The 21,790-nt window shown below is 45.0% G+C and overlaps 2 protein-coding genes across 2 annotated transcripts; both read right to left on the bottom strand.

Annotated features, from left to right (window-relative positions):
* Positions 1 to 693: 693 nt before the first annotated feature.
* CMTM5 (CKLF like MARVEL transmembrane domain containing 5) lies at positions 694 to 6,317 on the bottom strand. Its single transcript, XM_083380121.1, has 5 exons — positions 5,910 to 6,317; positions 4,234 to 4,386; positions 3,937 to 4,032; positions 2,053 to 2,131; positions 694 to 1,030 (listed from the first exon to the last, which is right to left on the bottom strand). The coding sequence occupies exons 1-5, from the start codon at positions 6,006 to 6,008 to the stop codon at positions 1,014 to 1,016; spliced, it is 444 nt and encodes a 147-aa protein (XP_083236247.1). The 5' UTR covers positions 6,009 to 6,317; the 3' UTR covers positions 694 to 1,013.
* A 2,261-nt stretch (positions 6,318 to 8,578) lies between these two features.
* IL25 (interleukin 25) lies at positions 8,579 to 16,038 on the bottom strand (the record flags this gene model as incomplete). Its single annotated transcript, XM_083380120.1, has 3 exons — positions 8,579 to 8,855; positions 12,861 to 13,081; positions 16,021 to 16,038. The coding sequence occupies 3 exons, from the start codon at positions 16,036 to 16,038 to the stop codon at positions 8,579 to 8,581; spliced, it is 516 nt and encodes a 171-aa protein (XP_083236246.1).
* Between the last annotated feature and the right edge of the window lie 5,752 nt (positions 16,039 to 21,790).

The following is a 21,790-nucleotide window of genomic DNA, read 5'->3' as shown; positions in this document are numbered from 1 at the left end:
TTTCTTTCACTGAAGTTCCTCAAACAGAAGCTAGATAGACCTTGTTAGCGATGTTTCCGAGCATCCTACTCTGCAGGGGTAGATAAGATAAGATAAGATAAGATAAGATAAGATAAGATAAGATAAGATAAGATAAGATAAGATAAGATAAGATAAGATAAGATAAGATAAGCTTCCGATTCTGGGATTCTAGGGTTCTGCTAAACAACTCGTGACCGATAGGCTCAGCGTTTCTGAGAGATTTCCTTCCCTAAACTAAAGAAAACAGGCCAAAAACATTGGGGGTGGCAGTGACTCGTTTTCCTGCAGGCTTCCCCACTGACGTGTGTGTGTGTGTGTGTGTGTGTGTGTGTGTGTGTGAGACAGAGAGAGAGAGAGGGAGAGAGAGAGAGAGAGAGAAACTGGGAGGCATGTTGGAAATCTCGTGAACACGGATGGCATGGCAATCAGCCGTGGTCACGTGATTTCCAACATGCCTCCCAGTTTCCTATGAAAACAGTCATTGGGGAAGACCGCAGGAAAACAAGTCGCTACCACTGCACCAGCATGGCAGTGTTAGCAGCCCCGAAGCGGTCACAACTTTGCCACAATTCAATGCCGCGAGAGTCCTGGGTCCCAGATTCTGAGTGCTTTCTTTTAAGTGAGCTCCTTTGAGGCACATCAGTTCAAAAATTGTCGCCTACGATGCACCGTTCCGCCCAGTTGAAGGTTACAAGCAGACACAAGAGTTTTAGTAGTATATAGCTGTTTAATAGTAAATAGATGTCCACTGTTTTTCACCCCCTCGTGCATCTACATCCAGTCTCTGGAAACACAAAGCTATTGTGTATCACATCCAAAGCAGTTTTAATTTTTGTCTTCCCGGCAAGTTAAATCTGAAAATAATCTAAAATTACAGATCGGGATTCTCCAGGAAAGATGGAGTCAGCTCCGAGAGCACACGTAGATATGGCAGCTGGAGGTGTGAGGTGGGATTTTCACCCCTGAAGTCAGGGACACCTGGGCAAGCAAATTCACCTACGTTCTGGGTCTGTAAGGGGAAAAGAGGAAAAGCAGTGGGAAATGAGGTCGGCGGGTTTTGAACTGGGAGCAACCTCAGAAGGGTCAAAAAAGTCAAAATCCAAATTATATGTGTAAACAAGGGGAGGAGTGGCTTCCAGTATAGGGGCGGGGCCAGCATTTTGATTATTTTGCACCCCTTCCTGGCATATGTCCCTGGATAGCTTGTTGGAGCAGTGTTTCTCGCCCTCAGCAACTTTAAGAGCCTTGGTGGAGCAGTGGGCTAATGCCTCCTTAAGTAACACCAGCTGCCTGCAATTAGTGCAGGTTCGCATCCCACCAGGCTCAAGGTTGACTCAGACTTCCATCCTTCCCAGGTAGGTAAAATGAGGACCCAGATTGTTGGGGGCAATTAAGCTGACTTTGTAATAATGCCGCTTGGGTGGGGGGAAAGCCCTAATAAGCAGGCATATACATAGAATGAAGGCTACTGCTAAGCTTGTAAGCCGCCCTGAGTCTTCAGAGAAGGGCGGGATATAAATGGAATTAAAATAAATAAAAATAAAATAAGGTGTATGGACTTCAACTCCCAGAATTCCCCAGTCAGCACAGCTAGTTGCATTCACCAGCTCTGGGGAATTCTGGGAGTTGAAGTTCACACATCTTAAAGTTGCAGAGTAAATAATGGGGATGACAAGAGTATCCGTTTTTATTGATCATTAAGCCTACTAAATATCAGTCAAGTCATCTGCATAGTCTCCCTCTCTTTCTTTCCCGTCTCGAAGCCAGGATTAAAGCATTGTTCCAGTTTTCAGGAAAATCTGTCATCAGATTTCATTCCAAATTTGAGGATATCGAGGATAAATTCCCTGCATCTCTCTTGGCTTCTCACTACTCACTTCTCAATGCAGCCCCCAGTCCAGGCATCGCCTGGTGGTCTCCCATCCAGGCACTCAATCTGGTTTTGGCTTTTTCCAAGCCCAGCTGTCTCATCCGCTCGGCCAGCCACAGCGAAACGAGCACGAATTCTGCAAATTAATTTGATCTGCTCACCTTCTTCCGATCCCATCTCCACCTGGTAGGTTTTGTACGCGTCCAAGCAGAAAATCCCAATTAGAATAAGGCTGAAAACCTGTCAAAAAAACAGAGAAGCAAAGCCTGGAGGTTTGAAGAGCTTCTCCAATTCGTAAAAAACATTTGCCCCCCAAAAAAAATTAAGCCAAAAATTTAGTATTTCGCTGGCATTTAATTTGCACTGTGTGGGAATTTTCTTACATTTGCCCCTGAAAAAAAATTAAATTACAAGGGATTTGCGGCCTGGTATAAAAGAGGTTTAAAAAATCAAGATGGCGGCTGTTTGACCAAGCTCTGCTCCTTCAGGTGTGGCATATAATAAATGTTGTTGTTGTTAGTTGCGAAGTCGTGTCCGACCCATCGCGACCCTGTGGACAACGTTCCTCCAGGCCTTCCTGTCCTCTACCATCTTCTGGAGTCCATTTAAGCTCACGCCTCCTGCTTCAGTGACTCCATCCAGCCACCTCATTCTCTGTCGTCCCCTTCTTCTCTTGCCCTCCATCTTTCCCAGCATGAGGCTCTTCTCCAGTGAGTCCTTCCTTCTCATTAGGTGGCCAAAGGATTTGAGTTTTAGCTTCAGGATCTGGCCTTCTAAAGAGCAGTCAGGGTTGATCTCCTCTAGGACTGACCGTTGATCGCCTTGCAGTCCAAGGGACTCGCCGGAGTCTTCTCCAGCACCAGAGTTCAAAGGCCTCCATTCTTTGGCGCTCAGCCTTTCTCGTGGTCCAACTTCCACTGCCATACATTGCAACTGGGGAGACCATAGCCTTGACTATACGCACTTTTGTTGGCAGGGTGATGTCTCTGCTTTTTAGTGTGCTGTCTAGATTTGCCACGGCTTTCCTCCCCAGGAGCAAGCGTCTTTTAATTTCTTGACTACAGTCCCCATCTGCAGTGATCTTGGAGCCCAGGAAAATAAAATCTGTCACTACCTCCATTTCTTCCCCATCTATTTGCCAGGAATTGAGAGGGCCGGATGCCATGATCTTGGTTTTCTTAATGTTTTGTCAGAACTCTCTGCTATGACCTGTCCGTCTTGGGTGGCCCTGCACGGCATAGCTCATAGCTTCATTGAATTACGCAAGCCCCTTCGCCACGACAAGGCAGTAATCCATGAAGGGGATATAATAAATAAATATTTATAAATGTACTTATTAAATTTATAGGCTGCCCAAATTTGCTTCGGAGTGAGATGAGTGACATATAAACATTCTCTCAGCCCAGCCCACCTCACAGGATTGTTGTGGTGGGGAAAATAAGAGGAGGAAGGTGTGTTGGATACTGAGTTGCCTTGAGTTATTTATAAAAATAACAAAGGTAGGATATGAATAAAATATAAAATTAAAATAAAATAAAATAAAATAAAACATAACATAAATAAAGCTAACAAAAGTAATTGAAATAAAATAAAGGAATTAACTAAACTAAAACAAAATTAACATAAGATAATAAAATAAATAAAATAATATAAAATAATAAAAACAACATAAACAAACTAATAAAATAAATTGAAGTAAAATAATAAAATAAAATAAAAATATAATAAAATAAAACAATAAAAAATAAGTAAAATAAAATGTAACATAAACAATAAACTAATAAACAATAAAATAAAATAAAATAAAATAAAGTAAAAAATTAAATAATAAAATTAAATAAATTACATAATAAAAGATATGTGTAAAAAAGGGAATGGGGCTTGGGTTTAACAGGTGCAGCCCCCAAATGGAAATTTTCCACCCTCCCTGCGGGCCAGAGATTTGGAATATCGTCTCCCAGAATTCCCCAGAGGCTGGCTGGCCTGGGGAATTCTGGGAGTCAAACTCCCAATGCAAGGAGGCTATTAGGAGGAATAGCACTCACAAAGGCCGACACAGCCGATCCCCCGTGGTTGGTAGCGATGACGGCGAAGCCCACAACGATGAAGATGATGGCCGCACTGATGGACCGAAGGAGATCCTGCAGGCAGAAAAAGCAACCAAATCAGTCCCATTCCCAAGACCATAACAACCCTTAAAATGCTAGAAAAGGCGGGAAATTAGAGACCACGCTCTTCAAACCCTTAAGTGTGGTTCAATTAAATCCAAGGCAGTTTGCAAGGGAAGGAAGCACCGATGGACAGCAGGGACACCGCTGACCCTAACCCAGAGATTTACCCACCAGGCAGGGCCAGTTGACCCAGGTCAGGCGTTCATGATAGTATGTGGCTCGCAGGCCCAGGAAAGTCAGGGTGACCAACATCTCCAGCAAGGCAGCGCCCATGTAGGCCGAAACGGAAGCCGTGAGCAGCAAGAAGACCAGGAAACAAAGACCCTGAGTGAAGGAGGCAGAACGTAATGTCTGAATGGCGTGACTCTTAACTCCCTAAATCTGAAATTGCAGGTTTTTGTGGCAAGGGGAGAACCCGCCATAAGAAAACATAAGCACCAGACAGATTATATAGCATTCTTAATCTTGTCCACTTGAAGATGTGTGGACTTCAAGTCCCAGAATTCCCCAGCCAGAGCAGCTGGGTGTTGAAGTCCACACGTCTTCAAGCAACCAACATTAAAAAATGTTGGTTTATAAATTGCAGCAATTCACCTGAATCAGCTGTTTTTCCATCTCGCTCCCCACCACACCCCCAGTTTTCTGATGCAAACTGCATCCAGCCCCATCAGGATGATCAATACTTTGCATGATGGGAATTGTGGTAGGGCACTATGGAAAACTATTCATTGATCTCTGGATGTTTTTCCCCAACCGTCCATCCCAACACAGCCATTTTTCTGTGCCCCAGAGCCTCACCTTTGGGTTACAAATTTGGGCTACAAATTTGGGAAGGAAATACTGCAGGTCTACCCACTCCCCAGCTTTCCAGGGACTTCCTGGTTCGGATGGGAGGGAATGATGGGAAGTGGAGTTAGAAAACTGCCAAATTGGGGGAGTGCCAAGAGAGATTGGGGGGGAGGCAATAAGGATGGATTAATTTAAGAAGTCAGAATAAGCTGTTGCAGAGAGGTGAGAACGGTGGAGAAGAAAGAAAAGAGGAAAAATGGAAAACGAAAGAAGGAAGGAAGGAAGGAAGGAAGGAAGGAAGGAAGGAAGGAAGGAAGAAAAAAAGAAAAAAAGAAAAAAGAAAAAAAGAAAAAAAGAAAGGAAGGAAGGAAGGAAAGAAGGAAAGAAGGAAGGAAGGAAGGAAGGAAGGAAGGAAGGAAGAAAGAAAGAAAGAAAGAAAGAAAGAAAGAAAGAAAGAAAGAAAGATAAAAGAAGAAAGACAGAAGTGAAAAAGGAAGGAAGGAAGGAAGGAAGGAAGGAAGGAAGGAAGGAAGGAAGGAAGGAAGGAGAGAAAACAGGAGAAGAAAAAGAAAAAATGGAAGGAAGGAAGAAGGAAATGAAAATGAAATGAAGAAACAGGAAGAAAGAAAAAGGAAGGGAAGAAGAAATTTAATTTAATTTAATTTAATTTAATAACATTTATATACCGCCCTTCTCCCTGAGGACTCAGGGCGGTTCACAAGGAAGAAAGGAAAAAGAAGAAGAAAGATAAATGAAAGGGGAAGAAAGAGAAAGAAAACCAAAGGACAAGAAGAAGAAAAAGGAGGAAGGGGAAAGGCAAGGAGACGAAGGAAGAAAGGAACACTAAAGGACAAGAAGGAAAAAAGGAGGAAGGGGAAAGGCAAGGAGACGAAGGAAGGAAGGAAGGAAAAGCAAAGCAGAAGAAGGAAAGGAGGGAAGGAAAACTCGGCCAGCGGACGGATGAAGAAGGCAAAGAGCCAAAAACGGAGCCCCAAAGGTGGGAAACGGCGAGGAGGGGTGGGGGGTTTTTTTCGGGGGGGGGGTCTCTCTTCCGTTACCAGCTCGGCCCCCATCAGCAGCCCTTTGGGCGAGCGCAGAAACTCCCGGTCCAGCGCGAAGCCCCGCTCCTGGCCGGCCGCCGGGTCCTGCTCGCCCATCCTGCCGCCTGGCCGGACTGCCGTGGCCGGCCGGGCGGTCCTGGGGGGTCCCGGGCAGCACCAGAAGCCGCCGGAGGAGGAGGAGAGCAGCCGCGGACGCCCGGGCAGCGCCGCGATCCAGCCCGCCCCCGAAGCCGCCCCGCCGGCCGCCCCTCGCCCTTTCGCCCGGCCATCCCGAGCGGGACAAAGGAGGATTGTCCGGCCGGGCCAGGAGGCGACCAGCGCCGGAGAACAAGCGCCCGATTGTCCCGCCGCTGCCAGAGGAGCAGCCGAAGGATGCGGGAACAGGGAGGGAGCGGCGGAGGTCGACCGGCAGGGGGAGCCCGAGCGCAACGAGGAGCCAGGCGCAGCGCCTGCGAGTTCCCTCGCGTCCGGCAGAGGGCGCCGCTGCTATCTATCTATCTATCTATCTATCTATCTATCTATCTATCTATCTATCTATCTATCTATCTATCTATCTATCTATCTATCTATCTATCTATCTCCATTCTTCTATATTTCCATTTTTCTATATCTATCTATCTTTCTATCTCCATTTTTCTATATTTCCATTTTTCTATATCTATCTATCTATCTATCTATCTATCTATCTATCTATCTATCTATCTATCTATCTATCTATCTATCTCCTTTCTTCTATATTTCCATTTTTCTATATCTATCTATCTATCTATCTATCTATCTATCTATCTATCTATCTATCTATCTATCTATCTATCTCCATTTTTCTATATTTCCATTTTCCTATATCTATCTATCTATCTTTCTATCTATCTATATCTATCTATCTCCATTTTTCTATATTTCCATTTTTGTATATCTATCTATCTATCTCCATTTTTCTATATTTCCATTTTTGTATATCTATCTATCTATCTATCTATCTATCTATCTATCTATCTATCTATCATCTATCTCCATTTTTCTATATTTCCATTTTTCTATTTATCTATCTATCTTCCATTTTTCTATATTCCATTTTTCTATATCTATCTATCTATCTATCATCTATCTATCTATCTATCTATCTATCTATCTATCTATCTATCATCATTTTTCTATATTTCCATTTTTCTATATCTATCTATCTATCTATCTATCTATCTATCTATCTATCTATCTATCTATCTATCTATCTACCTATCTATCTCCATTTTTCTATATTTCCATTTTTCTATATCTATCTATCTATCTATCTATCTATCTATCTATCTATCTATCTATCTATCTATCTATCTACCTATCTATCCCCCAGAGCTGCCTAATAGACGGAAAAAGATTCTCAGAACTTTTCAGCCTATAAAACAGACAGCAGGAGATTTGTGCTTTGAGGCTTGCAAAAAAATCTGCGAATGGGCTCTTAAAATAAATTTAGAATTAGCTCATTTGATCTCGTTTCCAGTCTGGTCTCTCTAAGAAATCTGTCCGGGGAAAGAATACAAGTAGCCTGCTTTTTAATTTTGTTATTTTTTTTAAATTGCTTTTTAATTAATAACGAAAAAAGCGGAATAAAAAGTAGCAAGACGCAAGCACAATGATGATGGAGATACATCGTCAAAAGAAGTGGGGGGAAAGGAACGTATAAAAAGTGAAGTGCCCTCTGAGCAGGGTTATTTTCTCGCGAATATTTCATTACCAAAACGAGGTAAGATCGTTCACATTAAAAAAAAAAAAAGTCCTTCCACAAAATAAATTGAAAGAAAAAACAACAATACGACATGCCACCATAACGATAACCAGTTAGGATTCCCCGTATCCTTGCTTAATGCAAATATTATTCAAATACACATGTATTTCAAAATTCAGGCGCTGGGCAACTGACTCATTTTTTTTGATGGTTGCTGTCATAAATGATAAGTGATAAATGACACCAAATAATCAAATGCGGCGATTCACTTAAAAACCATTTTATTTACTTAACAACTGCAATGATTCCCTTAACAAGGCTAGCAAGGAAGGTCATAAAACAGGGCAAAACTCATTAAACAACCGGCTTGTGATCAAAATTCGGACGCTGGGCAACTGACTCACACTTACAACCGTTGCAGCAGCGTCCCGGGGTCATGTGATTCCCCTTTGGTGATCTTTCGACCAGCAAAATCAAGAGGGATTCACTTAACAAACAGGTTCCTAATTTATCCAGCGTGGTGATTCACTTAACAACAGTGGCCTGAAAAGTTGTAAAATGGGACGTGGAGTGAGTTCTGCCCTGCTTTACGACTTTTCTTGCCACCGTGGTTAAGGGAATCGCTGCGCTGGATGAGTTAGGAACCCGGTGGTTAAGCGGAACCTGGCTTCCCCAAATGCCTCACTTAACGACATAAATTTGGGACTCAATTGTGATTGTAAGTCCAGGACTACGTGCACATAAATATTAATCTCGCTTGACACTGGAGATGCCGCGACGGACGTAAGCATGAGGACCGCGGCTGTAAGTGACTTTTTTTTTTCAGCATCTTGGTAAGGTTGAAGAATTGATAAGTTGATAAATTGATAAGTCAAGGAATGCCCTGCTTTGATAATCGATTCGTAAGTCCATAAGTCCTTTTTTTTTAAGCTCTTACAATTTCCTACGCCTTGCGGGAGTACGTGGGAACCACGCAGGCGCAAGACACGTTAACCACGTAACTACGGGGCTGCAGATAGAACCAGCCTGGTTTGCCAGGACAGTGTTCCCGATAGAAGACAATCATGCTGTGTTGCACGGTGACCGAGTTGCCGTTCGCTTCCAGGGTGATGTAGGTCCTCGGGTTGTGTTGAACAGGGGGCCTCAAGGACAGACAGTGGTCGCAGGAGCAGGACGCCTGCCAGAGATTCTGGGGGTAACGTGTCGCGCTGAAATCTTTCCTGCGGGGGGAAAGAAGAGGAGACAAGGAGAGTTAGGTGAGAATCGCACTGGACACCAGAAGCTGTGGAAAGAGTTTGCCCTGGTCTTCTGGTGGTCCCCTTTTCAAGATGGATCCTGTTCGGTTTGGCGGCGTGGACAAGGATTTAATAAAAGCAGAATGATAGAGGTGGAAGGGACCTTGGAGGTCTTCTAGTCCAACCCCCTGCTCAAGCAGGAGACCCTAGACTAGGGCCAGGCAAGCTTGGCTCTTTTATGACTGGTAGACTTCAACTCCCAGAATTCCTGAGCCAGCCACGCTGAGGAGAAATGAAGAGGTTTCCAAGCTGAGCCATGCTGGCTCAGGAATTATGGGAGTTCAATCCACGAGTCATAAAAGAGCCATGATTGCCTACCCCTGGCCTAGGTCTAGGCCACTTTATGACTCGTGGACTTCAACTCCCAGAATTCCTGAGGCAGCCACGCTGAGGAGAAATGGAGAGGTTTCCAAGCTGAACCATGCTGGCTCAGGAATTCTGGGAGTTGAAGTCCACGAGTCATAAAAGAGCCAAGGTTGCCTACCCCTGGCCTAGGCCTAGGCCACTTTATAACTGGTGGACTTCAACTCCCAGAATTCCTGAGCCAGCCACGCTGAGGAGAAATGGAGAGGTTTCCAAGCTGAACCATGCTGGCTCATGAATTCTGGGAGTTGAAGTCCATGAGTCATAAAAGAGCCAAGGTTGCCTACCCCTGGCCTAACTGGTGGACTTCAACTCCCAGAATTCCTGAGCCAGCCACGCTGAGGAGAAATGGAGAGGTTTCCAAGCTGAGCCATGCTGGCTCAGGAATTCTGGGAGTTGAAGTCCGCGAGTCATAAAAGAGCCAAGCTGGCCTACCCCTGCCCTAGAGACCATTCCAGACAAATGGTTGTCCAGTCTCTTCTTAAAAAGAAAGAGGAGGAGGAGGAGGAGGAGGATAACAGAACTGGAAGGGACCTTGGAGGTCTTCTAGTCCAGCCCCCTGCTCAAGGAGGAAACCCTAGAGTTGGGGACAGAGAAGAAATGGGAAGGGTAGACCAGGCAGAGGTCAGTTAGGTCAGGGTTTTTCAAACCTGACCCCTTTAAGATGGGTGGACTTCAACTCCCAGCATGTGCTGGCTGGGGAATTCTGGGAGTTGAAGTTCACCCCTCTTAAAGGGGCCACGTTTGAAAAAAAAAACAAAAACAAACAAACAGCGAGCTAGATTTAGTACAAAATGAGATTTGAACAGCCAGTGAGGGCTTGTGCTGAAATCAAAGCTGGTAGATCCAAAGGCTGTCTTAAGAAAAATTAATGGAGCTTTAGCGCCCGACAATTGCTAATTGATGAATCACTTGCAGTCTAGTATAAATGGCGTCTGCTTCGCCAACCAGCTTGACTTCAATTTACAGGTAAGTCCTCGACTTAACGACCACAATTTGGAATTACAGCCTGAATTTCCCCAGCTCAACAAGGCACTTCGGTGAGCTGTGCCCGATCTTATTACTTATTTGCCACGGGTCGCTAAGAGGATTACTGCAGTTGCTACGTGTGCCACACTGTTGTTAAATGAATCAGGCTTCCTCCATTTTTGCTTGTCGGAAACTGGCTGCAGTGGTTGCCGAAGGTGGTCACGTGACTCCCGGCACACCGCAATTATCTCTAAATACATGCCATGCGCCCCAGTTTTGATCACGTGACTGTGGGGATGCTGCGGTGGTCGTAAGTGCGAGGACCAGTCTAATCGTTCCATGCTTCTACCTTTTTTTAAAAAAAAATTGCTGTAATTAAAATAATTTTAAATAAAATTTGACAGAAAAGGGGCTTGGAGATTTTGTCAACATCACATGGTTTTTTTAAAATTTAATTTGGGTGAGAGGGATGTATTGCCTAGTGCAGGGGTGTCAAACTCAATTTCACTGAGGGCCGCATCAGCATTGCGGTTGCCCTCAAGGGGGGCGGGTGGGTGTGGCCAGGGTGGGCGTGGCCTACTGGGTGGGCATGGCTAGAGTGCGTATGGCCTACGGGGTGGGCGTGGCCAGCTCTACATCGTTGGCATCAAGGGTGCCTATGGGGGCCTGGGCAGGAGTGGGACAGATCTGGGGGTCTCTGGCAGAAGGAGGGTCTCTGGGCCAGCGCCAAGGCAGTGGGGGCCGTTCCTTCACTGTTTCCAGGATGGCTTCGTGGGCCACATGAAACCACTTCGCGGGCCGGATCCGGTCCCCGGGCCTTGTGTTTGACATGTCTGGCCTAGTGTCAATTCCATAGTCAATATTTCCCTGGGTAGCTGTCTGTCCAACGATGAAGTCCAAACCAGGAAACTTTTATCACAAAAAAGCTAAAAGCTCTCTCTTTTGCTCTCTCTCATCCATCTATCTATCCATCCATATCTATCTATCTATCTATCTATCTATCTATCTATCTATCTATCCATCCATGCCTATCTATCTATTTATCCATCTATCTATCTATCCATCCATCCATCTCTATCTATCCATCCATCTCTATCTATCTATCTATCTATCTATCTATCTATCTATCTATCTATCTATCTATCTATTAGCAGTGGGCTAATGCCTCCTTAAGTAACACCAGCTGCCTGCAATTAGTGTAGGTTCGCATCCCACCAGGCTCAAGGTTGACTCAGCCTTCCATCCTTCCGAGGTAGGTAAAATGAGGACCCAGATTGTTGGGGGCAATTAAGCTGACTTTGTAATAATGATGCTTGGGGTGTGTGTGAAAGCCCTAATAAGCAGGCATATACATAGAATGAAGGCTACTGCTAAGCTTGTAACCCGCCCTGAGTCTTCGGAGAAGGGCGGGATATAAATGGAATTAAAATAAAAAAATAAATAAATCTTTCTATATCTATCAATCTATCTATCCATCCATCCATTCCTATCTATCTATTTATCCATCTATCTATCTATCCATCCATTCATATCTATCTATCTATCTATCTATCTATCTATCTATCTATCTATCTATCTATCTATCCATCCATCCATCTCTATCTATCCATCCATCTCTATCTATCTATCTATCTATCTATCTATCTATCTACCTATCTATCTATCTATCTATCTATCTATCTATCTATCTATCTTTCTATCTATCTATCTATCTATCTATCTATCTATCTATCTATCTATCTATCTATCTTTCTATAGCTATCTATCCATCCATCCATCCATCCATTCCTATCTATTTATCCATCTATCTATCTATCCATCCATCTCTATCTATCTATCTATCTATCTATCTATCTATCTATCTATCTATCCATCCATCCATCCATCTATATCTATCTATCCCTCCAGGGTGCTTGGAGATTTTGTCAGTCATATGGTTTTTTAAGTGGCACTCCAGATGTTTCAGGATGGCACCCAAGACGCCTACATCAGAGGTCCCCAATCTTTTGGGCACCAGGCACCGGTTCCGTGGGGAAGGGTTTTTCCGCGGACTGTACTGTGTGAGGTTTTGTGTCCTGCCTGCGTCTCGCGGATCGGGTTTTGGTTGTTTGTGCGGACCGGTTGCTGGCATTCCATGGCCAGGGGTTGGGGACCCCTGGCCTAGATCACTATTATTTCTACCTTTGCTTTTTTCTGCCACAGTCGTTCTACAGGTCGCCTCGACATACAACCATTCATTTAGTGACCGTGCAGAGTTATAACGGCACTGACAAAAAGTCACCTGGGACCGTTTTTCCACACTGATGACCGTTGCAGCATCCCCCGTGGTCACGTGATCAGATTTCAGCCGCTCGGCAACTGACTCACTTTTATGACGGGGGCAGTGTCCCTGGGGTCACGTGATCCCCTCTCGCGACCAATCAATGGGGGAAGCCGGCTTCACTTAACGACCGTGTTACTGACTTAACAACTGCGGAGATTCGCTTAAGAAGGGTGGCAAGAAAAGCCGCAGAAGGGTTCTCGCTTAGCAACGGAAATTTTGGGCCTCGATTGTGGTCGTAACTCGAGGACCACTTCCCGGGGATGGTTTTCTCTTACTTGTAGCTCCAGGGAGAGATGGATCGCTCTGCTACGGTGCCATCGGAGGATGCTCGGCAAGCCGTGGCCGAATCCGTGGCGGAGGGAGAGGTGATGGGATCACTCATTTTGAGGTGGGTCCCCAAACTGTGGATCTGGCTGCGGTTGCAGCAGTCATGCATGGAAAAGCACCCGTGGGTTTGGCGTATCAGGGAAACTAAGAACAGGACGCCGATGGTGGCCTGGAAGAAGGAAGAGAGGATGGAGGGTAGCGGAGGGCAAGCCGGCAAATCGGGGTCCCCCAGACATTTGGGGGCTTCCCACCACACCCCGTCTTTGCAAAGGTGCTGTTAAGTTTAAGCGACAGGTAAGAATCTCCTGTGGTTTAAGCCAGAGGCCTTAAACTTTCTTGACTTTAGCCAAGTGGAAAAAAAAAAGAGCTGGCTAAGGAATTCTGGGAGTTGAAGTCTACAAGTCTTAAAGCTGCCAAATTAGCAGCTTTAAGACTCGTGGACTTCAATTCCCAGAATTCCTTAGCCAGCTCTTTTTTTTTAAAACTTGGCTAAAGTCAAGAAATATTATGTCGACTGCATTCCCACCACCTATGAAGAAAGTTACCTTATCAAAAAAAAAACACGCAACAAAATAGTCTAGCTACGTTTGTTCTTGTCCTATCCAGTTATTTGACGGTGCGTCGTAGTAGGAGATAAGCTGGCCCTTAGCGAACCACGAGGCCGCTTAACGACCGCCGCAAAACAAGTCTTAAAATCAAGCGGGTTACATGGATGACGCACTTTACGACTGTCGTGACTTAACGATCGTAAGGGGCAGTCTCCATTACGTTCATAAGTCAAGGATCAGCTGAAATTATTCCAGGCCTTTGCTGGCTGGGGGATTCTGGGAGTTGAAGTCCAGAAGTCTGAAAATGGCCAAGTCTGGACACTGCTGCCTTAAAGAAACCTCACCGAATGGATCCTTTTGGGGGGGGAGTTTGCAAACGACGTAGCATCACTGTGTTCGGTTCACCTTACGGTCACTCACTGACACACTCACAACCCTGGCCAAAAGCCACACTCCTGTCCCTTCCCACTGAACAATGAGACACAAGTGTTCGGACCCCAGTGAATCTAAAGCTGGGGTCCCAGAGGTGTTCCCCCCCCCTTGTTTTTTTTTTCCTTGAAGAGGTTTCGCTTCTCATCCAAGAAGCTTCTTCAGTTCTGACTGAATGGCGGGGGAAATGGAAGGGTTGATCTTCTTTGCTGCCTTCAGGATCACCTGAATCCGGGCGCCAATGGGTGTGGAAACTCCTTGGAACTGCTGAAAGGACTTCGTTGTGAGCTACACAACCACAACAAAGACATTCTACTCTATTTTACAGCCTCCGAGATAAACCTCCCGCAGGCCTCAACCGACTCTCCGAAAGAGGGCTAAAGGACCAGGTGACTGGAAGGGAACATAAGTCCTTCCATTCTCCGACATTCAGTCAGAACCGAAGAAGCTTCTTGGAGGAGAAGCGACATGTCTTCAAAGAAAAACAAAGAAAGCCCAGTTGCCTCTGGAAAAAGCACCTTTGGGACAACCCTGATTTGGAGGGAGGATTGAGAATCTCCACAGACATTAAAGTGCTGCAGCTGCCAAAAAAGCCAACACAGTGCTAGGCTGCATTAACAGAGGGATGGAATCAAGATCACGTGAAGTACTAATACCACTTTACAATGCTTTGGTAAGGCCACACCTGGAATACTGCATCCAGTTTTGGTCACCACGATGTAAAAAAGATGTCGAGACTCTGGAAAGAGTGCAGAGAAGAGCAACTAAGATGATTGGGGGGCTGGAGGCTAAAACATATAGGGAACGGTTGCTGGAATTGGGTATGTGTAGTTTAACGAAGAGAAGGGTGAGGGGTGACATGATAGCAGTGTTCCAATATCTCAGGGGCTGCCACAAAGAAGAGGGAGCCAAGCTATTCTCCAAAGCACCTGAAGGCAGGACAAGAAGCAACGGATGGAAACTCGTCAAGGAGAGAAGCAACCTAGAACTAAGGAGAAATTTCCTGACGGTGAGGACAACTAACCAGTGGAACCACCTGCCTCCAGAAGTGGTGAATGCTCCAACACTGGAAGTTTTTAAGAAGAGACTGGACAGCCATTTGTCTGAAATCGTATAGGGTTTCCTGCCTGAGCAGAGGGTTGGACTAGATGACCTCCAAGGTCCCTTCCAACTTCTTCTTCTTCTTCTTCTTCTTCTTCTTCTTCTTCTTCTTCTTCTTCTTCTTCTTCTTCTTCTTCTTCTTCTTATTATTATTATTATTATTATTATTATTATTATTATTATTATTATTATTATTATTATTATTATTATTACAGGAGCGACCCCTTGACCGGATGAATGCACACTCGCCATTTCTCACAAACGTGCGCACACACTCAGATTTTGAACTGAGCAAGTTAAGCCAGGCCAGGGAAAGGGACGGTTTGATGTAGGGGTTAAGACGCCAGGCTAGAAAATGGGGAGGGGAGTTCTAGTTCTGCTTGGGGCAGGAAGCCCACTGGGTGACCTTCAGCCAGTCCCCCCCCCCCTCTCTCTCTCTCTCTCTCTCTCTCTCGGCCCCAGGAAGGAGACAGTGGCAAATCACTTCCCAGGAAGGAAGGAAGGAGATGCGAATGAGAAGGAAGGAAGGAAGGAAGGAAGGAAGGAAGGAAGGAAGGAAGGAAGGAAGGAAGGAAGGAAGGAGATGGGAATGGGGGAAAAAAGGAAGGAAGGAAGAAATGAGAATGAGGAGAAGGAAGGCAGGAGGAAGGAAGGAAAGAAGGAAGGAAGGAAGAAAGAAAAGAAGGAAAAAGGAGGAAGAAAGGAAGGAAGGGAGGGAGGGAGGGAGGGAAGGAAGAGGATGAGAATGGGGAGAAAGAAGGAAGGAAGGAAGGAAGGAAGGAAGGAAGGAAGGAAGGAAGGAAGGAAGGAAGGAAGGAAGGAAAGAAAAAGAAAGAAAGAAAGAAAAAGAAAGAAAGAAAGAAAGAAAGAAAGAAAGAAAGAAAGAAAGAAAGAGAGAGAGAGAGAGAGAGAGAGAGAGAGAAAGCAAGTAAGCATGATTTTCCCAGCCAGACACCCAGCTAAGACCCAGCCCAACTCAACAGCCCCTTAGCTGGGGTGCCGGGTTCGGGAAGAGGTTTTGGGGACTTACCAGCTGCAGGATGTCCATGGTGTGGAAGCTCCTGTCTGCCTGTCTCCAGGTCACTCAGGTGAGTCCTTTCAGCTCCACGCCAAGAATCCTTGTTTTATAGCCAGAACTTTCCAACTTTCCATTCCTGGTTAGGCTGATTTGCAAACGAAGCAGGAGATCCCATTGTGGGTAGAAAGCATAGAAGATTTTTTTGTGGTTGTTGTTTTTAATTCCATCCAGCCATGGATGAAACTGGAAATGGGGTGGGGTGGGGTGGGGAGGGAAACCCCCGGGGGAGCCCTATTGTTGCAAGTAAATTGGGCAAGTAAATCTATTCCTCCGCATTTTGTTTTGCAAATGAAAGAATTTGGTTTTAAATTGTGGAGTTTCTCCAACAAGGAGGGTGGCCAGGCCTTTCGGCTTCTTGGCTGCTTCCCAGCTGTTCAGGTGACACCACCCCCTCCCCAATAAGCCCAGGGCAGGAAATGCCCCCCTCCCCCAATCCATCCTAAATTTCTGACCAGGGAGGTGATTCTTGCAAAGGTGACATTTGAGGCCATTTTTTTTTCCCTTCCCCACCTAGTGTGTGCTAACGGATTCAAGTTTCCACGTTTAAATCATCGAGCAGGTGCGTTATGGGAGCATTTGAACCCGGATCCCACTGGGGTGATCTGACTGGAGAATCTGCTGGATCAGGCCCAATTCACTCAGTGGGATCAAGCCTCGGGTGGGCAAAGCTGAACACAAGAGGTGAAGGCCTTCTCGGCCTCTTTCCCCCCACCCCAATATTTTATTAATTTTTTTATAGTCACATATTGTCTGGGTTTCAATATTTCGCTTACAAATACATGTTAAACTCCTTGCTCTCTACCTCGTTTTTTTTCCTAGCCATTCATAAAATGTACCCCATGTTTTAAAATATTCTGAGTCTTCTTTCTCTTTCATAATGCCGCTTGGGAGGGGTGTGAAAGCCCTAATAAGCAGGCATATACATAGAATGTACTGCTAAGCTTGTAAGCCGCCCTGAGTCTTCGGAGAAGGGCGGGATATAAATGGAATTAAAATAAAATAAAAAATAAAAAAATTTCAGCGTCAGTCTGTCCGTTTCTGCACAATCTAAATTTTTTCTCAATTAATCTCTTCCTCCGCTGGTAATTCTTCATCTTTCCAATGTTGAGCAAATACAATTCTTGCTGCAGTTAACACATGTGACATTAAGTATACACGGCCCTTCTCATAATTTCCTACAATTATCCCCAACAGAAAGAATTCTGGCTTAAAATCTATGTGTTTTTTAAGTCATTTTCTCTAACCATATATGTATTCTTGACCAAAATCTTTTGGTTTTAGGGCATATCCACCATAGATGATAATATGTGCCTGATATAAGGCCATCTTGGACTTTTGACAGATAGACTGCCAGGAGACATGGAGGCTCTTCCGCACGTCACAGCTCACCAGGTAAGAGGAGAGAAGAGGGAAAATACAACCACAGTTGAACCTAAAATGTTTGTTGCTAAGCGAAACATTTCTTAAGTGAGTTTTGCCCCGTTTTACGACCTTCCTTGCCACGGTTGTTAAGTGAATCGCTGCCGTTGTTAAGTTAGTAACACGGTTGTTAAGTGAATCAGGCTTCCCCATTGACTGTGCTTGTCAGAAGGTCGCAAAAGGTGATCAAGTGACACCCCCCCCCCGGGCGACACTGCAACCGTCATAAATGTGAGTCGCTCGCCAAGTGTCTGAATTTTGATCACGTGATCACGGGGAAGCCACAACTGTCTTAAGTGTGGAAAAACGCTCCTAAGTCAGTGTCGTTGCACCTTCGAACAGTCACTAAAATGGACAGTTATAAGTCGAGGACTGCCTGTATTTTTTCCGAAGGGCGGAGGCGCCATTCAATACCGACTTGGCAAGCCTCGATCAATAGAAATATTTGTGGAAAGCGTCAAATTGCAACGATGGGTCGCTCACAGCTGTGGTTGCAAAGGAGTTAGAAGCAAACTTGGCCCTTTTATGACTTATGGACTTCAGTGTGCCTGGCTGAGGAATTCTGGGAGTTGAAGTCCACAAGAAGGGGGTCTTCAAACTTGGCCCTTTGATGACTTGTGGACTTCAACTCCCAGAATTTCTCAGTCAGCTGGCCTGACTCACTTAACAACTCTGGCAAGGGAGGTGGTAAAAAGGGGCAAAACTCCCTTAACCACTGTCTCACTTAACAACAGAAATTTGGGGGTTCCACTGTGGTCGTAATTCGAGGACTTAGCTGTAACGGCTCTAGATAAGAATGACCCAGGTGGGTTCTGTTGAGCAGTCCCCAGCTGTGGTTGTTAATTGATAAAAATGCAATAAAGGAAGGACCAACAACTAATATGACAGAGTTGGAAGGGACCCTGGAGGTCATCTAGTCCAACCCCCTGCTCAAGCAGGAGATCCGATACCATTCCAGGCAAGTGGCTGTCCATTCTCTTCTTTAAAGGGGCGAAAGCCCTAATAAGCAGGCATATACATAGAATAAAGGCTATTGCTAAGCACATTGGTTTGTGCTTAAATTGTAAGCCGCCCTGAGTCTTCGGAGAAGGGCGGGATATAAATGGGATTAAATAATAATAATAATAATAACAGAGCTGGAAGGGACCTTGGAGGTCATCTAGTCCAACCCCCTGCTCAGGCAGGAAACCAAACAGAAACACAATCCAATCCGGGTTGCCATGGAGAAAAAAAACAGAAACATCAACAGCAAACCGTATTCTATTTGCAGGTATCCAAGCGTCAATATTCACACCTGCCAGCGGGAAGTGGGCAGAACCTGGGGATGCCCCTTGAAAGGGGTTAGAATAAACTCAAATTTCCCTCCTAATCTCCTAATCTTCTCCAGGTTCCACACACACACCCCTTCCTACCTCCGCCAGGTCGGACCTGACCCCTGAGTCACCTGGAGGACAATGGGTGCTTTTCAGACACAGCGAACAGTAAGGTCCAGGTGAGCCAGCAAGCATTCCACGACTGCTTTTATCTGATGCTCCGGCCTGACCTTGATAGAACAACACAGACCAAGATCTGGCCGGGTTTACACGGGCACACATGTAAAACTCCAGTCAGGCTTCAAAGATGAGGTGATCGAGGGTTTTTTTCTTAGAAGCAGAGGCAAATCACCTCTGTGCTTGAAAAAGAAAAAGAAAGAAAAAAAAAGTCCTCGACTTACGACCACAAAGTCGCTGTTGGTAAGCGAGACGGTGGTTAAGTGAGTTTTGTCCCACTTTGTGCCCTTTCTTGCCACAGTGAATGCTGCAGGGCTTACGTTCGTAAGCGGGACATTTGTTAAGCGAGTTTCGCCCCGTTTTATGACCTTTCCAGCCACGGCGGTTAAGTGAATCGCTGAAGTGGTTAAGTTAGGAACACGGTCGCTAAGCAAATCAAGCTTCCCCCACGGACTAATAACAATAACAATAATAACAATAATAATAATAATAATAATAATAATAATAATAATAATAATAATAATAATAATAATAATAAATGGAAGGGACCTTGGAGGTCATCTAGTCCAACCCCCTTCTCAGTCAGGAAAACTTTGCTTGTGACTAGTATCTTTAAACGGTCACTAAATGAATGGTTGTAAGTCAAGGACTTATGTTTACATCAGGGCTTCACTCAGTGACCTGCTTCTATAATGGGGTCTCTCAACACAATGGACCACAAACCTCTCAGAGGTAGTCCTTGACTTATGACCACAGCTGACCCCCAAATTTTTGTCGCTGAGTGAAACGTGTTAAGAGAGTTTCACCCCATTTCTTGCTGCAGTCGTTAACGGAATCGCTGCAGTGTTTCACATTGGTAACCCAGTTGTTAAATGAATCTGGCTTTCCCCGCCGACTTTGCTTGTCAGAAGGTCACAAAAGGGGAACACGTGACCCCGGGACATTGCGACCGTCATAAATATGAGTCAGTTGCCAAGCGTCTGAATTTTGACCACAAGGTTGCTGCGAACGATCGTAAATGTGAAAAACAATCATAGGTTATTCTTTTTAGGGCCCGTTGCAACTTCGAACAGTCGCTAAATGCATTGCCGTAAGTCGAGGACTATCTCAATGAAGGGACCAAATGTCCACAGTTGAATGGAATGATGATTGAATGAATGAATGTCACCCTCTGTGCATATTGGGGCAATCAGAAGGCTGGTTTGGCACGGCTGGCTAGGGAATTCTGGGAATTGAAGTCCACCCATCTTAAAGGGGCCCAGGTTGAGAACCACCGCATTAGCGTATCTTTATAGGCCACTGAAACAGCTTTAAAACTCCAATTTCTGCCGATATTTTAAATTTCTGCACCTTGGTGGTTTGGTGTTGTTGTGACAAAGGGAGGAAATATTTATGCAATTAGGCCGTTTGTTTCCACAAATGACACCGAAGGGAAAAGGAGGAGGTTATTTCATTAAGTCCCTCACCTGCACGTACGTGGAATTACACTGAGTAGCTACGACCTGTTGCATTTGTTTCTGTTTTGGAGAGAAAGCAAAGCTGGCTTTTCGTGGGAATTGTAAAATATTTGCATCTCTCTGGGCGAATTTGCCTCTGGGGTTTAACCAGGTAGAAGCAAAGTATGAGTTAAGGAAAATACCCAGGTGCTAAATATAGCAAAGTAGACGTAAGGGCAATTGGGACAGCAGAAAAATCAGGAAATAGAAAACAAGGCTCAAATTTTATTTTATTTTTTTTTCTAGGTATGTTTTCAAATCTAACGGCCCCCAAATCTTCCCTCACAATCTGCTTCCAAGGCAGATGTCTGCACTTCCCAGGATGTCTAGGAATAATCTAAGCTGAATCCCCTTGAGCATGTGCAGAGTGCAACGTCTTTATTTTTTTCACAGCACCATTTACGTAATGCACCTTCACCTTGATGCGGATTAGCTGATAACACTGTCAGCTTCAAACGATGGCTTTCCTGCCTCAGGTGGGACTAGAACTCACTGTCTCCTGGCGATTGGTTCAAAGTCACCCAGCTGGCTTTCGTGCCTTAGGCAGAACTAGAACTCACCGTCCCCTGGTGATTGGTTCAAAGTCACCCAGCTGGCTTTCGTGCCTTAGGCAGAACTAGAACTCACCGTCCCCTGGTGATTGGTTCAAAGTCACCCAGCTGGCTTTCGTGCCTTAGGCAGAACTAGAACTCACCGTCCCCTGGTGATTGGTTCAAAGTCACCCAGCTTGCTTTCGTGCCTTAGGCAGAACTAGAACTCACCATCTCCTGGTTTCAACCTTGATGCCTGAATCCCGAGACCAGGGCTTTTTTTCTCATAGAACGCTCAGAACGGAGTTCCGGCACCTTTTTTGGATGGAACCTTGTAGGGTAGGCAAGGTGGGTTGTATGACATGTGTGAGTTCCGGCACCTTTTTCTTTTACAAAAAAAGCACTGCGGGCCGAGACCAAACTGGCTCTCATTTCTTGCCCCCAGGTACAACTGCAGAGAAATCACGAAAGGCAGCCACAACCAAATGTGTGAAGCCACCATCTTGATTTTTTTTTTGGTCTCCGTCCATGTCCACATCATGCTTTAACCCTTGATTTGTTTTAAACAATCAAGTCGTCCTTTAGCATATTCCCTCTAATAGGGGTGCTTCCACAACCCCCCTAATAATTCTGATTTTTTTCCTGTCCTTTTTATAATAATAATAATAATAATAATAATAATAATAATAATAATAATAATAATGATGATGATGATGATGATGATGATGATGATGATGTTGGAAGCGATCTTGGAGGTCATCTAGTCCAACCCCCTGCTCAGGCAGGA

The sequence above is a fragment of the Vipera ursinii genome (genome assembly GCF_947247035.1).
Source record: "Vipera ursinii genome assembly, contig: scaffold_227, whole genome shotgun sequence".
Lineage (NCBI taxonomy): Eukaryota > Metazoa > Chordata > Lepidosauria > Squamata > Viperidae > Vipera > Vipera ursinii.
This window is presented reverse-complemented; position numbering and strand designations above follow the sequence as displayed.

Excerpts from the sequence above, each read along its gene's own strand:
- CMTM5 (XM_083380121.1), bottom strand. The coding sequence starts at position 6,008 with ATGGGCGAGCAGGACCCGGCGGCCGGCCAGGAGCGGGGCTTCGCGCTG. Across the intron at positions 4,387-5,909 it reads TGCTGATGGGGGCCGAGCTG|GGTCTTTGTTTCCTGGTCTT; the intron begins GTAACGGAAGAG and ends TCCTTCACTCAG. Across the intron at positions 4,033-4,233 it reads GGGTCAACTGGCCCTGCCTG|GATCTCCTTCGGTCCATCAG; the intron begins GTGGGTAAATCT and ends TTCTGCCTGCAG.